The sequence below is a fragment of the Eleginops maclovinus genome, chromosome 22, assembly GCF_036324505.1.
Source record: "Eleginops maclovinus isolate JMC-PN-2008 ecotype Puerto Natales chromosome 22, JC_Emac_rtc_rv5, whole genome shotgun sequence".
In the NCBI taxonomy this organism is placed as follows: Eukaryota; Metazoa; Chordata; class Actinopteri; order Perciformes; family Eleginopidae; genus Eleginops; species Eleginops maclovinus.
In genome coordinates this window covers 10,340,752-10,359,132 of record NC_086370.1, presented here as the reverse complement: position 1 = coordinate 10,359,132, position 18,381 = coordinate 10,340,752, and the positions used below count along the sequence as shown (strand labels likewise).

At 39.8% G+C, this 18,381-nt stretch overlaps 1 protein-coding gene across 1 annotated transcript in view; it reads right to left on the bottom strand.

Annotated features, from left to right (window-relative positions):
- Positions 1–18,381, bottom strand: part of macrod2 (mono-ADP ribosylhydrolase 2) — a 365,664-nt gene that overhangs the window by 87,378 nt on the left and 259,905 nt on the right. Inside the window, exon 7 of the mRNA XM_063875359.1 lies at positions 5,666–5,696. Within this exon, the coding sequence (XP_063731429.1) occupies positions 5,666–5,696 (31 nt within the window). The remainder of the gene's footprint in view (positions 1–5,665; positions 5,697–18,381) is intronic.

Genomic DNA, 18,381 nt, shown 5'->3' with positions numbered 1-18,381 from the left:
TATTAATAAAGACATGTTCCTTACAACAAAATGTGATGTCCTAGAAAGAGACTTCTGCCCTCCTGTAACAGGCAGGCAGAGAGGAATCATTTACTCACAGTGTAATACAGAGCAGTTGATTGTGGTTTAGGCAGCAGGAGGGAATCATTAAGTGCAGCACAGTGGAGGGCTGCTCTAGTTGAGGGCAGCCGTCCTGTGTGTTCATCTGGAAAGTGAGGAGGGAATGAGGGTTGTCACCCCATCAGTGCCCAGAGGAGAGGTGAGGTGACCTGGGGTGGAGGACAGAGTTTTGCCCCAGGACTCTAGGCGCCAAAGCGTGGGTGTCAAATGGCCCCAAGCTCCTTCCTACGCCAACACTGGGACGCGGCAGTGCTGTGACCATGACCGACTTTGCAGCCCGCAGAAGGAGACATAGACAAAGAGGGATGGGAGGGTGCTTTGAGAGGAAGACAGGCAGAAAAAGAGGTGGGAAGAAAGACAGCAGCCTCCGTGGCACAACAGATGATGACCTTTCTTGGAAGCATTCCATATAGGCGATGCCATGTTTTGTCCTACATGCTAAATTTACCATTACGCGTTTTTAAAAGCGTCCTGAAGAGTGTTTGATATGCAAAAGTTGAATGCTCAAACAAATTTCTTGAAGGCCTAAAAATGTGTTTTCCTTTGGGTTAAAAGTATTTATACATTTGGCTTATCATCCATGAAAATGGTACAGCAAGGCTAGTGTTGAGTACAATGCACACTGTGTGACTGCAGTTAAATGGGCTACGCAGCTCCTGTTCCCTCTGAGCACACACACTCTGCTACCCACTGATACAGCACGGTGCTCCTATGTACCTTGAAATTCCCAACCCAGCTGGGCTAAGCTCCCTGTAGTAAACCTGAGGTTTTAAGAGAAGGGGGGATTGCCCTGGCCATCTCTGGCAAGCCAGCAGCGAGCCATCACTGCCGAGAGATAAGGTGCCATGAATGTCTCCAACCTTCTTAATCCTAGACAGGGATGAAGGGAGCCAGAGTATGATGCTGGCTGGAATAAAAAAAAAAATCTTAGCAGCTTGACACCTTTGATCTGGACGGTACTGTAGAAAGACAGCAGGGACATACCAGGAGAGCTTGGGTGGATTACATATTACATCCGCATATCTCCCACAGCCACCAGTCGGTCCAAATACTCCTCTGTCAACAATCCTTAGATCCGTCACAGAGACCGATGAGCCAAAGGTTGAGGCTGAGCGGTATAGAGGATGATATTCATCCTGAGAAGTGGTACTGCCATGTTGTGGGCCTACGATTGTTTTGATAGGGTTATAAATACATGTATGTGATGGCATCAGTCAGGGAAGTAGTAGACTGTATGTTTATGTCCTTGCCTTTGCATTCTCTCAGTGAGTTCTCTGCTCCCTGCTAAGATTGATCTTAGCAGACGCTCTCTAAACTGTACAGCTCATTACAAGAAAAGTGCTCTTCCAGCAATAGATAAGAGGCTGCACAAGGCTGAATTGTCCACAGTTCATCTAAGAATGGAATTCTTTATTTATGTGTGTTCGGTTACACAGGGTTTAGCAAGTACCTCAGCCTGTGTGAGTGCACTATGAGATGGAAAAAGACCGTGAGAAAGAGAGAATCTATGGAAAGGAAGAATAAAGAGAAAGGGAAACATAAAAAGACAATATGACCTCTCTTAGTCTAGGTAGTTGGACTCTTGGCACTGATCTTGTGAGACATTGAGAGGTGCCTCCTCTTTGGAAGGAATAATCCATTTAAACCCAGGTCTCATGGCTGTGATTGATGTGCAAACAGGAGCGGCACTTAATAACCTCTATCATGCAGGGTGACCTCGTGGCCCACGGTGGGCACCAGTTTGTTTATGGGTGGTACCTCCGATACACTATCCGTGCAGAAATTCTGTTGTGGCTAATGGGTCGGACTGAGGGATTGGACTGTCAGCGCAGTGTGAGCCCTCATTTTTCTTTCCAAGCGTCTAAGGTACCCCCTGTGCAACCCTGCTACACCCAACCTCCCTGTTCTGCCATCATCTGTCAATGGTGTCTGAGTCTCCTGGAATATGGAGGCGTGAGAGAGAGTGTCAATTAGCATTAGCTTCCCTGACAAATCTATTTTTCTCTCCGCAAAGGCCTAGGATAACTTGTTCCTGTTTTCTGTCTGTCACAATGTTGGGAGCACAGGATTTGTTTTTCTAAACTGCATTTTGAGTCTGAAAACAAGTCAAGCACAAGTGCATAAGTATAGCACCTTGGTACATGACCATGTGCACTCATATAACGATGCTATATCTCTGTGTATTCTACAGAGACAGAAAGATAAAAAAGAGAGAAGGACAGACAGAGAGAAAGTGAGATCAGGAAGATGTGCCTTTCACACTAAAAAGCGGTTGTTTACATTGCTGAAATGGAAGTCGACCTTAAAGGTTATCTAAAATGTAGAGAAAATGTCAAAACGGTTGACAAGGGAGCAGGGCACGGCAGAACTCGAGGGGCACAGGGAGGAGTCTTACAGAGTTACACCACACCGCTGTACTAAACTGTAGTTCCTTTGAAAGTCCCTCCTCTATTTGCCCTCTGCTGTGTGAAGATCTCCAGTCCTAATCAGCTGTATTGTTCTGTGGAGATGCAGTCATGGGAAGCTCTAAGCCATTTATTGAACAGGCTTTTTAATCCCCCCCCCCACCTTCTCCCCTCTGCTGCATGCAGCCTGCCCCTTTGATGTGAGGGGCTGCTGGTGGAGCGCTACAATGGGTTCGTACTGGCAATGCAGCACACGACACCAGAGTGAACAGCAATAAGCACCGTAAAGTACAAACAAGGACCCTCTCCCTCCCATTGACCTGCCATTGTTTCAGTACACTAAAGCTGTTCACTCTAAAATGCAACATAAATCAGTTGATTAAACATAAATAACAATACATGTTTATTTCAACCTATAAAAGTACAAGTGAATGTTTGAAAAAACACTTAGATGCTGTTAGATGCTGTATAGATTGTATACAACAATTCAAAACAATTAAAACTGACGTAACTAGATCTGACTATGGGGCCACACAGAGTTTTGTGCTTGCAAAACTACAGAAACGAGTCAAAAGGCAATGCAATATAAAGCCTGTTCAGATTTATGCAGAATGTGTTGGAAGGTTAGGAATTTCCAAAGCAAAACAGGAAATGAAGAGCGAGTGCGTCTTGACTCATGACTGCCAAACTTATCATGACTGAATATTTGCAATAAAATAACCAGAAAGGGAAGAAGAGATAATAGAGTATAGGAGAAGAGTGGGAAAGAGTTTGCCCCTCTTATCATTAATACTTCAGTAATATCTATCTTGTTATGTGAGATAGGTGGCAGAAATATTGCAGGAAATTATGAGGAGTGGTTATGCATTAAAATGTGTGAATTAAAAAAGTGATTGGTTAAAAAAAAACATCACTATTGCTAGAGTTCTTCTATTGAGCTCAGAGTATGATTATATTCATAGAGTGAAATAGTGTGGGTGTCAACATATAGGCTTGCAGCTGTATGCTTTCACAATCTGTTAATTAAATTGACAGCCTCTTAATAATAGTTAGCTATTTATTTTCTCTGCACCCTGGATTTTAATAATGTGATAGATACTTTATGCCAAGAAGTTCCTTTTACAGCATGTTTATGGACGCATTAATAAGCTCATCAATAACATTTGTTTGACTTTATCTATAATATGTAATTTGCTAATCCGTAAGTGTGTGGGGACGTCACAGTGCGTACTTTATGACAGCTGCCTGCTAGTCATGAAGCAGGGTGGATAAAGGAAGATGAGTAATATATTTGGAAGGAAATTGAATCCTTTGTTGTGACATTTCAAAAACGATGTAAGGTCGTTGGTAATTCACCTGTATGAAGAAATACTCTTTTTGATGTTTCCTTATGGCAGATTACTTTTAATAGTCAGTATACTCAGTAACATATGAGGAAAAAAACCAATGAATCTATTTACATATTAGGAATGTAATAATATAATTGTATATCATGAGACATCTGGCTTGACAGTCATTTTATTCAGGGATTGTGTTGTGATAGGCACTGTTTAAGCTGAAAGCCATTTTGGACTTGTGGTAAAAAGAGAGCATAATTGAATTTCTAAATGTGTTTCTTCAACCAATATATTATTTTCAGCAGATGACATTTTCTTTTGCACTTTAAAACATATATACGGCACAGCAGAGATCTGTAGCTGAAATGCACAGATTTTTGCCTTTTATAGTTTTTTGCTTCATGTCGGGCTGTGATTGGCTACTGAAGTTGCATCACACAATGAGACATGCTTGTTGCCATACAGAGGTAGAACATCATGTAGTAGGATGTTTGTAAAAAGAAATCTAATGAAAACTGCATTTGGCAATTTAGCTGCACATTTCTGCATATGCAGTTAAACAGGCCAGCATTCTCTCATGGTCAGTGTCAGTCCTTCTGATAACTTAACCGTGTCTGTAATCAGTTTTACAAAGTAACCTGCTACATTGGAAAGAGTAAATGATCCCATAGGTATCTAAATGTTGGTAACAAACAAACCAATTACACTGTTGTAAGATATATTAAAACATTTTGCCAGACTTAAATGGAGGTATCTGAAGCACAGTGTTCTAGAGGTAGATTACATCATTATTTCATAAAGATGGAGATATAGGCTAAGCCCATATAGGGAATTAACAGTTCCTTTAGAAGTTCCCTCGGTGTTTAAGAAACCACTTTTGTATTGTTTTACATTAGGCCCAGAGGCATTATCAACCTTTTATATGTATATAGGAACATCTTGTGGGAACAGTGTTTGCACCATAGGGAGCTCCTGGTCTTGTAAAATGGTCTTCATTATGTTGGCTGTAATATGGTCATGGAGAGTGATCAGAGCACCTAACGACTCTCACGAGATCGCTGCATTTACACATCCCTGCTTATGATTAACACCTAATGGCTCAGGTATGGCTTTTAATGTACAATTGCAAAAGGACTGTAATACACTAAGTAGGTATCTTGGTCATTTGAAATGATTCAAATAACAACAAATCTACAATGTAGACCATATTGTTGCTGGAGGGATTTTATTGACAGCAAATTAAAATTGGCATGTATTTATCAATCCTGCATATTTGGCACCCAAGGTGATTATTAGAGCTTGTGTGCAAATTAAGTGGATGGTGTATACTATATGCAGTATGTGAAAAACAGCAGATGCTGTTTTACTATATTCTATAAACTCCAGTAGTTTTGCTCTATCCAACGTATTTTGCAATCATAACTTCAAAGCATGTTTTCAATACCAAGTTTGGCATGTTTTCAATGTGACTTTGTCTAATTGGCACACTCACTTCTTGCCAGCGATGCCTTGCTGTGTATCAGGCCTGGTCCCACGAGGGAGCACAAGCATTGTTCAGGTCTACATTTCCCCTAAACAAGCGTGTGTCTGTGTGCATCATGGTGTAAGGTGAAGTTGTTGCTATGTTTTAACATTCTTCAAAGACAAAGCCAGTGCCGACACCCTTTGATGCTCGGTGTTGCATACACAGCCACTGAAATGATACTTGCAACAACAAGAGTGTACACAGAGTTAACATTTGCAGATTGTGGATAATGGGATGATAAGAAGTCAGCTAAACAGAGTAAAATAGATTGTGCTTACCATAGATGCCTGTGGATATACATGGGAAGGCCTGTGCAGAAAAAGACAGAGGTAAAAATTAAAACATATTCGGTTGAATAAGTAAGACAAACAGCCCTACAAAGTGTAACCATTGAAGCACACCTATTGTTTGCTTTAAATATGTGTTTACTTCACTGCTGCTTTTGTTTATTCCCAAGGGGAGCAATTCCCAGTACCATTTGTTCATATCCCTTCAATGCTAATGCACCACTGTTTTATAAAACAATGCTCGAGCAGCTCCCAACACACACAGTGTACTTCTCTTGACTTCCAAAACTGTGTCATCCAATTCATCCTGAGTCTTGAACAGCCTTCTGCACATTAGATCGATTATCACGATCACACTGCTGCATAAACGAGGCTGTTGGACTGTTAAAAACCCTATCACTCACTGTTGCAGCAATGAGGGAGACGGCCAATTAGTTCTTAATGCCCATATTTGATGTCCATAACAGTGCTAGTTTGCATATGTTGCTTGAGGAAATGTTGGATCAGACTCATGTGAATTGGTAGAGCTCACTGTTTAATAACCTCCAGCACATGAATATCCATTGAGGTCGATTGATCCTGTCTGTCGCCGTCAGCGCTAACTTACACAAAGATTTTCTCTTCCAATGATCTCTAAACCAATGACTGGGGCGGTTTCACACACAAAATGTAGTTTAAACCTTTTAAAAATATTTTTTTATTTAATATATTTGGATAGTTAGTCAGTTTTCCTTCTGTTTAAACTCAGCAGGGTATGAAAACAACTAGGCAAGGAGGGAGCTTTTTTTAAGTGATGAGGAAACTAGAGAAAACCACAGAGTCATTGTTGCCACATTTGGATCAATAGCGGGAATCAATAATATCCTACCAACCACTAAAATATAGGAACGGAAAACAAAACAGACATTCAGAGAATGCCATATATTTATGGCTGTCTTTTCCAAGATGATTATAAAAAGTAACCACCTTGTAATAGTTCTTGCTTTGTAGCACTTTGCAGCAGGCATATTATTCAAGCATGGCTTTATAGCTGAAAATAGTTTCATTATTCTTTACTTCTATGAGCAAATACATTATGATACATAGGCCTTGCTGTAAGCGTACCTATTTCACATTCATCTTTTTAAGCATATTAATAAACAGTAAAGAGGAAGGTTTTTTTTCGAAGGTCCCAGTTGACCTCAAAAGCCGCTGAATACGTGCTTTAGTTCCTGCATTCATCAAAAGGTGTGGCCACAGCATTAATATATTAAAATGACAAATGCAAACAAAGGGAAAACATTTCCACCAGCAGCAAACAACTGGATGAATATAGAACAACAAAACACTACCGCGATTCATCAGAGAGTAACATGCATATGTCAAATTCTCCCTGTGCCAAAACACAGCACAACAGTTTGTTTTGCCACGCTGACCCTGTCAACTTGTATTTAGAAACATTCTGTTGCCATCAGCCCTGCCAAGATCATTTTGTTATAGAACTAAAAACTAAATGAATAGATCTGAAAGAGAAAGATAAAACATGTCTGCTCGTATGATGATTATACAAACAAGGGCTTTGTGAGTCTTTCAACTGAGAGAAGAAAGAAACATAATTCACACATTTTGAAAGTTAATAATTGACTAAAAAGACTAATAAAATATTTAGACTTTTTCCTCTGAAGCAGCTCAACCTCAGACACCCGCCTTGAAATGCAATGGTCTGTTTGTCCTTGCTTTATGCAAGAGGAAGGAGTCTGTTTGTATTCTTATTTACCAGTTTTCAGGTTCCGCCTGTCAAGGTGAATCTTTCTTCTGTGGGATGATTTAAATCTTTTACCGGAGCTTTGACCTTTCCAGATGACTGGAGAGACAGTCTGGGTCTGACACAAACCACAGATGATGAAGCGTGGAAAAGCATGGCCATTTTTAGTCCTATGCCAAGCCCTGCCCATGCACAGTCATACTGACACTGATTACACTAAATGATCTTATATACCAAAAAGAGAAAGAAATAATAACTATATGCAAATAGGATGTCAGAGTTAAACAATTTTGCATTTGAAAACCTGAAAGGACGTCTAGATTAATTACTGCACAACTGAAATGCAGAGCTTCATAAAGTGTACAGATGTCCATGGAGTCATTGGCATCATATTTGAGACAAGCTAATTTGAGTCGTCTATACATTTAATGCATTACTATTATTATTATTATTATTATTATTATTATTATTATTATTATTATTATTATTATTATTATTATATTTAGAATCCTGACACCTTAACTAAATGATGCCAATTCTACAATTGTCAACATTCATTAAACAAGAACTAAGATTAACTTCAGAAGAAAGATTTTACTTGAAGCTTTGTGATAATAAGTATGAAGTCAAATTAATTTAATCTGCAGACAAGATGAGTATTATTCCCTGTCAGTGCCTCCAGCCAGTCTCGGCTGCCAAACCGATCCTGAGCCAGAAGCCTCGTTATCTTCCCTGAGCTGAAAGGCCGCCATGTCACTCTCTTCAACTTGAACCTCTGCTCGGATGGCAACTACACCTTGAAACATTGCAGGCTGTGGCAATGATACACCATCAGGATAATCAATCAAACTCTTTTTTATTAGTTCCCTGACTGATCCATTAAAGAGTATTGATCTTTGGGTGTGAAATGCATCAGGTAATCACTTAACGGGATGCTGTTAAGATCTGACACCTTTGTGGCAAACGCAGATGTCATTTACTTGTTTAAAGGACTGTTATTGGAAACAGCAAAGACAAGTATACATCCAATAAAACCTGTAAAGCCCAGAGAGCATTTTGGCAGACACAACTCCTTTTCATCTATAAATCAGGGACACAATGCCCTGCAATAAATACCACTAAGTCATTCAGAAATAATAAATCTTACTGATAATCAATTTCAGTAAATATCCACATGCTATATATACATATAAAAAAACTTTAAATAATAAAACTGTTAAATAAAATGTATATTCTGAAAAGGTGAACAGGGGAACACCAGTAGCCGTTTACTGCTGTAGCACCTGCTTTAGTTATGCATTCATTTACATAGTGAGTAGGAGAAGTGACTCGACGGCCGGGACTCATACATCAAACAGAGCTTGAGCCTTTTTAGAGACAGAAAACATGTAATCCAAAGTCATTTAATCAGTTATCTGCATCAAAGCCAGGAATCTTAAGACTAAATGGATAAAAAAGCAGATTTCAGAAGCAGACGCAGCCAGCAACACTGTTCTCCTTTTCCTTCCCATCACCGCTAGGCCACCTCCAAAGCTATTTTGATAGTTGTTAGCGTGCAGACCTGTGCATCTGCTTACAGTGTATAAGGTCCAGTGCTAATTAGGACAGTCAGTGGTATAGATGACCTGTGAATCGTGGTTTAGGTTATTATTTCTATCTCTAGGTGCTCATTAGAAGTGAGTCAGCATGTTTGCTCGCACTCTGGCGTGAGGCTGTGTCTGACATGTTGGCTTGTTGCTGATTTTCTTTGCTTAGGGAGTGTTCAGAAATTGGTCACCAGGGAAATTATTCGGTTGCTAGGGCTCCTCCCTAATCTATCACATCACTTTAAAGTAGAGCACCTTTCCTCGGCATCTCTGCACACATTTTCAGCTCACAGTACATCAAGTACAGCACAGAAAGGTTCTGTGATTATTATTGAAAAAAATAGAACTTGTGTTACAGTCTTGCCTTCTTTTAATGAAGATGGTGTTAATTATCATTTACATGCATTTACTATAATATTTACACAAGGATTTTCTTTTAATTAATTCATCCACTGCTTATTAAAACAATGATTTATTCACTTCAAAGTGTGACTAGAGTTTTGCAAAGACAGTGCTCATAAAACTAAGTCACTGTTATTCCACTGAGAACCTGATAGCCTGCAGCTTTCAGTCATTTGTTAAGCAGCGGGAAATGACACAGTAAAGATGGCTCAACCTGTGGCAAAGTGTGGCAGTCTTGCAGTAACTGTCGCCTTCCCATGAGCAGACAGGTAAATGTAAGAGAAGCATGCATGGGCACAGCGAGTGCAGGATCCTGCCAGGGGAGCTCCTCGTCTCGGCTGGCTGAGTAAATAGCAGTGGACACAGGGTGCTGCCCCCGTAGCTTAAAGCCTCCTAGTCTGTTTGCAGATGGAAGCTCTGCTTATAAATCACAGCAGCAAGGGGAGACCTTGTGCAAATGCATCCACAAGTATGTTATTATTCAGCACTGTTGCCACAGTGTGGGCTTACATCAGAGTATCAGAACATGAATCCGAGAGAATCCTCTTTGTTGACTGCTGTAATTCTTTAAGCATGTAGGTCATGCCGGGGGTCTCTGTCTGAATCAGCTACCTGCTGCTGCTACTACTGGGATGCACGTCACGGTTACAGATCAGGATATTCAAATACTACATTAACACCCTTTTATACTGCATAATACCGCACTCCATATTCTAATGCGAGAGCTGATTGTTTGAGAGTCATTATACTAAATGGAGGATGAAGAAATGCAGAGGGCGAGAAACCTGGAGCCTAATGGCCCGAGTCCCACCACCCATTTTATATCTGCTCTGATCAAGTAAAACTATTATCGCAATACTATTTGAGTGTCCATTAAGGACTTAGCACCACTGGCTGTGTTTACATGCAGGGTGGACATACTGGCCATGACTCTCTGGATAACAGTTTATTAAGAAGTCACTGTGCGGTTATGAGTAAAGCAGAGCATTCCTGTCCACAATATTTGTGTCACTGGATGGTACAAAGATCAACCTCCACCTGGAGCCTTATAACTATGACAAACTATCTGACTTCAAAACTCTCAAGTCATTAAATCCCGGATGGCTTTCCTAGCACAATGAGAATAAAGGATGTTGTTTTATTTGGACCAGAGAATTTGACCAATATTATTTCTCCAGATATTGCCCCGCTTCTGTTAGAAAAACACTTGAGGTGATATGCGATTTGGGGTTTAAATGTTTCAAACAAATAAATCTGGGTTTTAAAACTAAGCTTCCTGCAGCCCTGCAAAATCTCCTGCCTTGATTATTGCAACACATTATTGCAGTAAAAAACATTTTTGTATATTTTTCCTTCAACTAGTTCAAAAATACTGCACAAATGGTTTTGAGAAGGTCAAAAAAGGGAGAACATTACAGTATTTCCAAGCGTCTGGCTGCCTCTAAGAGACACAACTGATTTTTAAATTGTGATGTTTGTTTATAAGTGTCTCTCTTACATTACAGAAGTCCTGCCCTCGTTCTGTGGGGACATCCTTCACGATAAACCCCCCAAAACTATGACATTCTCTTCCATCTACCATCCAATTCTCCCCCACTGTTAAGATCTTCAGCATCTTTATTCATTAGCTTTTAACTGTGCCTGTGTTACCAAGTGCCTTTATTATTAATAATATCCTTATTATTTGACATGTTTTTTTTTTAATTCAGTTTTGTTTGTTTGCTTCATTTGTTTTCCTCTGTGTGCGCATTGTTGTGTGTAAAGTGCTTTATAAATAAAGTTTAGTTGAGTCCTCCTTTAGGATCCTGTCAGCAATGAAGAATGAAAATGTGTCACCTCCAAGTACATCCTCTAAGCAGCAGTTAAAGTCAGAAGCAGAGGAAATAAATGACAATATAGAAATTGTAAAGAGTGCGTAGAACAATGAAGCAGTGGCAATGAAAACAAACAGTTAAAGGGGTCAGGCGTTCCAACCTCAGAGCAAAGTGAATCAAATTGAAGAAGCTAGCCACCTTACGTGGCGTCTTATTATCAGAGTGTTATGTTTATTGGGTCATTGAGATCAAACATGATGTGTATTTTAATGCAAGATTACTTAAATAACGATTATCAAAGTCCTCTGTGACTGCAAAAAAAAATTGCGACATATTGGCAATGTCCAAAATGTAATGAATAAATAATAAAAGTCTGATGGGTTTTGTTAAGAGTGTACTTGTTTTTGATGGTTCTCAGCGCAAACATTTTATTTAACTCTCAACTTAAAATATGACTCAACAGTTCAATACAGAGCTCTTTTTCACTTTTACATTGACAAGTTGGGCCGACTTTTGGTTGGTCCCAAAGAGTGATGCAGTATTTGGACATAATGAACTATCTTCGGCCTTAATGAGGCTATGATTGTGTCTATCACACTCAGTTCCACAGCACTGATCCCATCTGCACAAGCAATGTGGGGAGAAACACTCTGCAGCTTGTCCGTCAGCCAAATGTATGACGGAGGGGGTGGGTAGAATGGGGCATAAAAAGGTGTATATGCTGCAGTGTGTGGATAGGGCAGAGCAGTGAAGCAAGCACAAGCAGCTACTGAACTGAGAGCTGCATGATTCATCGGCCCATGACCAGCTGTATGGTTGATGAAGCACAGTCCTCTCTGAAGTGAACACCTACAGGTATTTTTTAAACACTATGGTCATTACATCGGGAACCAGTTGCCACTTTTTACCATAAAACTGTAAAGTATCTGCAAATCATAACATATATATTGCAAACTGCTACATTGATACAACAATTCTGTATGTAGAAAGTGTTTCTCTTTTACTATTCATATCCCACAGAGGTTTGCTGCTGACACCGATTCCCTCAGTGTTAAAGAGGCAGCATTTAGAATGGCATAAAAAAATATCATACTCTAAACTGAGGGCACATGCAACCAGACGTCTGCTCATATTTATGTATGACTTCTTCTGCTCTGTATCAGCTAAAATGATATCGCTGACCAACGAGCGAAAGGGAGGCAAAGACAAAAGGAAGGAATTCACATCGCTGAGACAAGCAGACTGACCTCAGCATAACCCGCACATGATTGACAGAATTGAAATGAGTAGCTGAGGAAAATGTCAGGTAAACTCAATAACAAAATGGATTCGTCTTCCACTGTACTCTTAAGAGAATGATATGAAGACTTCTCTGCAGGCTAGTTTGAAACACTGTGGAGAAGAAATAGTGCCTCCGACTGACAGTATGGTTAAAAGACCTGTGGCTTTGTCGTCATCATGTCTTTATTTACCTCAACTGAAGAGGGAACAACATGGACACAACACTCAATCAAGTACAATATTTCCTAAACCGGCTAAAAAGTAGTATATGGTTTGATTTCATTTTCCCACTGGTAGAAATAGTCCTGCACCATAGCATATCCTCCTGAATTTATCAGATTACCCATCATCGTACAGGTCATTTTTAATGAATTTGTTCCAACAGACCACAGCCTCAACTATTATATGAATAGTGGATTTTATTTCCCAATTTATGGTTTCTAACATCCGCTTCCTTTAAAGCTTTGAACTTTACTTTGATTACAATCCTTATCCTTACATGATTATAACGATCTTGTGATTTTTTTATTGCATATATCACAAGAGGCATGACCTTATAAACCGTAGGATGAAATTTGAGAGAACCCTGAGATGAAAGCAAATAAAAAGTAGTAAATGAAAAAGAAATGTGTGGTTATTATGAACAAAATGTTGGATTTGAATATTTGATCCTCTACACTCAGCAGTGTAGAAGACATCATTCAATATGCCTCGGGGCGTCCAAAGCCTGTGATTATTCCAATGAGTGCTTAAGAAATGTAGAGCATGGTGTTTAGCATTAGAAGTCATTTGCATTTTGGAGGCCTAAATTACAGGTGGGCATAAAGAAATGATCAAAGCAGGGGATCTGAGGATTCTGTCTGAATCTATCAAACTGCTCTTATAAGATATGTAAAAGTGAAGAAGCCTCTGAAATACTTGAGATAAAACTGAGTAAAAGAGGCATGACAAGCCATATATCCCTCGATGGCAGGTAAAACCAGGGCATATGTGGGTTCTCAAATATCCATTTGTCTTGTCAAACTGTCTCAAAAGAGATTAGCAGCATATAGAGCTCGGAGGTTAGAATTATCAGTAATCCTAACGTGTAGCTAATGATTTGAACCACAACAGCCCAGGAGTCCCAATGGTTGATATAAATGAAGGGTAAAATAATAATTAGGGAGACACTACTTTCATTTTCTACCTAACTTCAACAGCACATTTAATCAGAGAAGGGGAAAAAAGGGCTTTCTGGTCTGGCAATGGGAAGCCAGTCTATGGTACCCTTCCAATGTAAGGCTACTAATTAGACATTTTTTCCCTTTCAAGGCGTCCTTCAACATATTTCAAAAGCACCATATCAAAGCGGCTTCAAAGTCAAAACCTCACTCTGAATTTTGAGGTGACAGAACAGCATACATATGAGGACTTTCTGCAGGCCCCTGTCTTTGTGACAGGACCAATATGAGAAAAAAAATCATGTCTGCTGCATATTGTATACTAATGACTGAGACCAGAAGACCTACAAAATAAAAGCTTGGCTCTGCTATTTCTGTATTCGGAGTCAAACGCCTCGCCAATATTTGGTAAAATGAGCAAAAAATGTTTTAACTGAGCTACTAAGCAAACACTGACTTCTAAAGGGAACATGGATGACTGATGATTTAAACTGACCTTTATTCTGGTGCCATGCATTATTTATAGCATTTATTGATGAGCTCCTGTGTGGTAAGGGGAGTGCTAGTGTTTGGCACTACATGTGGTGGACTAATTGTGCAGGGGTTAAAGAGGAGTCAGAGTAACAAGGTAGAACAGAGGAAGGGCAATGCAGTAGCATGTGAACAGCAGGGTTGCTAGAATAATATGGTTCATGTGAGAGTAAGGATTAATCTTAACTGCAGACTAATGCTCACCCAGAATAAAGTCGAAGCCGTTATTGACAGTAGTTTCGATAACAAAGTGCACAAATCCAAATTGATATGAATTATATATACATCCAAGGCCTCTCATCGGTTTAACTACAGCTTTTGGACCTACCTGCACAGTGGTAGAGTCATATTTTATCAGCACAACAACCATAGACAGCAACATAGATTTTCTGCAGACGGTAAGATAAGTTTGTTTATTTAAAATTGATCTTCAGTAATTACACGAAGTTGCTAATTTAACTTACCAGCTAACTTACTTTACTTATTTTTCGTGTAGTGCCTATTTTAAATGGAAAACTTAAGTCATATGTTTTCCATGAATATAGATGGGAGATCTGCAAAAACGCATTAAAAAACGATACAATTGCCCATAACCACATTTCCCAAAGCACTAAATACAAAATAAAACTAACATTTGTTAACACACCCAAACTAATTAACTGCATATCGTATTGAGCTTTGTGTCCTGGTGTACAGTGACTTCTTGGAAGCATGGTTAGAACATAATTATTATTGAACCGTAGGAACACAGTTTCCAATTAGAAGAGTGAGTTTGTCTTTTTCCAGTGTTCTTTTTGGCAAAACATACAGTAATTTCCTCTGCTCTTTTCTTTGGCCTTGTGCTTCATAGGAATAATTATAGCAACATTTTTAGCCTGGATAGTTTATTATGTCAACTGGGAATTTAATGGACTTAATGAACTCTTTGTTAACGGAAGCTCAGGGTGTTCTGTGGTCGTCTTCATTGCACTCAGTTGCGCAACACTGATGATAACTGATCCCATTTGTACAACTTCAGTGATACATAGCAGACTCCTGTGATGCAACACTAAGGGGGAATAAGAGACAGTCTGCAGCATGGGTATGAACCAACACAGAACATTGCAGCACCTGCGGGCAGAAAGATCCCTGAATAACTAGAAGGCTTTTTAAAATGTCTGTTGGAGGCTAGCGATTCCACCCTGCTGCCATGATTGTGCTAAGGTAGGCTAAACACGTGACGGATCTGCCTCTGTACTGAATGTGCAGGGGTGAAATGGATATTGATTTTCTTATGTAATGCTCTGTAAATCAGCAAATAATCCCAAAATGTTCAAGTATCCCTTTAAAGTTTGAATGCATCATTCTATAGATTAAACTGTACAGGGAAAAAAATATGGACAACATTAATTATACTGTGTTATATACTACAATACGAGAACATGATCCTATAGTTAATGTCCACATAATTTGCTTATTTGAGAACCTCTTGCTAAGCTGTAGGTAGATGTATGCATGCTTTCTGCAGTAAAGAAATCTACATGTATACAAGAGCTCTGGTTCAGAGTATGAAAGTAGGTTTGCCCATGTAGTCCGTGGGCAGACTTGGCCAAAGCAGCACACTTTCTCTTTAAAACACCCCACAACATAAAGCCATAAATCTAAGCCTGCCCAGAGGTAAGAGCAAGCAACACTAATTAACAGTAGCAGGATGAGAGGTCAAGGCCTGTGTCGTATTAGCCTGAGAAAACACTATTTTTCAATTTACTATATACACTGGTCTGAAATACAGATTTAAGCCTGCAGCACCTTGGGCTTGAATACAAATATATATTCATCTTCATACAATAATGCATGGTTGTGACCTTAGTTTATTCCAGCTGTATAAAAGCTTATAAATGAGATGCCTAAATCGTCTTTACACAAATAACACTTTAGATTCGACGAGCGCTTCAGGGCTTGTTCACAAAGAAAGATAGCTGATCCAAAGTTAAGCTTAATTTAGGCATACTGCACAAAATTGTTTTTCAATGAATGTGTCTAGGCCTTTGAAGGACTTTGGTCCAAGGACACGAAAGCTCTGAGGAGGTCAGCTCTCCGTCTGCTCAGACCTGTGGGCCTTTCTCTCACACTTTGATCTGAGCTCTGATGATGGTGTGGCAGGCACAGACTCAGGAGAGGAGGGATTATAGGGACAGGAGGGACACGGGGACTGACAGCTCCCTTTGTATTGGCTTTATCCTCATTTCGGGCAGAACGGCAGAGACCATGCAAACCAATGGCTGTCCAAGTTGTTCTTTTTTTTGGTGTAAAATCCTCAACTCTTAAAAATAGAGATCAAAGGCAAAGCAGGCTCATTGATAACTGTATAATGGCTCACTTAAAGAGAACAGGCATTTTGCTGAGATGGGCATGTGGTTCAAACTGCAAGCTATTAGTCATGCTGTCGGCTCATTACCATGTGTGTGTTTTTGTCTCATGGGCAAAGGCTACAGCACCTACTCACATTTATTGCACTCATGGTAGATCTAATGATATTCACACCTACGGCAAAAACAAAGGGCCTTGTGTCTCTCCATATGAAAAGGCTCTTGAAAGGTGACAATGTGAGAGCACATTTCAGGTTTGTGTGTCTGTCTTTCATGAGCTTTTAGCCTTGTCTGTCTGGAACTATTCAAAGCTACATTTGAGAAATAATATTTTTTATTTTTATTGTTATTGACTCACAGACACACCTGCAAGGACTGTAAAGAGAATCAGAATCAGAATGACTTTGTTCATCCCAAACTGGAATTCATTTTGTTACAGCAGCAAAATACAATATGAAGCAAAACAAATAATTAGAAATAAAAACAAGAAATATACAGATGAAATAGTGAAATGAAATGGAATATTAAATAAAATATAATATAAATGTACAATGTTAAGTATAAAGTGTAAAGTTTGCATGTTATGTCCAGTTCAAGAGAGGCTACGGAGTAGTGATCCTCTCTTGTGAACTGGACATGAAGAGTGATTAAAAACCTGGACACAGTACCACATTATCTGAACATGTTTTATAAAACTGGGTATATTTCTTTTCCATGTTCCCCATAGAAAGAAAATCAAAATAGAGATGCATTGATTTCACAGGACAACCTTTTTAGCAAGATATGAAGCCTTAATATTCTGCAATACCAGGACACCCAGAAGGTAATCAAATTGTATAAAATGCATTACAGATGCTACAGAAAAGTTGTTAATGTTTATGCTGCAGTATATACCATCTGTTTGACATTGAATTCCACCGGTTGGGGTATGCAGATTTGCATTTCTGGACATCTCCAGGGTGGCAGTGTTGCCCTGCTCACCTACTCCTAATCCACCCTGTTTGAGATAGTAGGACACCGATTCCTGGTGGTTACCCGATGTAAACACAGCATAGATGTAATTACGATGGGATGAACTGCTGCGGGGATGCCTAATCACTTCCCCTGTCATTTCCACTAGTCTAAAAATTTACACACCAAGCCCAGCGGCTGCCATGTGAGCCTCACGGTCTCTTCTGGTCATAATACACTGCCTTGTCACGTAGGAAACTTCCCTTATTCGTAGCAGGTACAGGGATGAGGGGGATCAACAGATGTGAATGCTCCCAAGGCTTGTTGCCATCTTCAAGTAGACCTGTCACTTTTACACTACAGCACAGGATGTGGATATAAAGCATGGAGTTGTAGAGAGTGTTTTGAAACATTGGGGCGTTAGTGGATTTATTGAGTGTAAAAGCCTTGTGAAGGATTGCTTGTTCAAAGTATCCACCTTAAATCCCAAAGGAGATTTATTTCACCAAGCGCCAAGGCCTAATGAAAATCTCCTCTGAGACACGAGCAGGGTTCAAGTTAGACTCCTTTGTACATCCAAGGGGGTACAAAGGAATATACTCTCACATGCATTCAGCATTTTAATATCCACAGAGATATAAAGGAGTAACGGTATATTGTTTGAGTGCATGATGCTGTGGTCATCATTAAGGTGCTTAGTAGACCATATCGCCTGTAAGACCTGAAAGGCAAGCTGGGCCGAGTGGCGGATCCATAGGCACGGGGTGGGGGGGATTGCGGGTCACCTTCATATAGAGACAGCTCTGTCACACCTGGGCCATGAAGGAAGCCACTCTGCCACCCTGACCTGGCCCAGACTATACATGTGTATGACCAGCCAAGCAGAACAA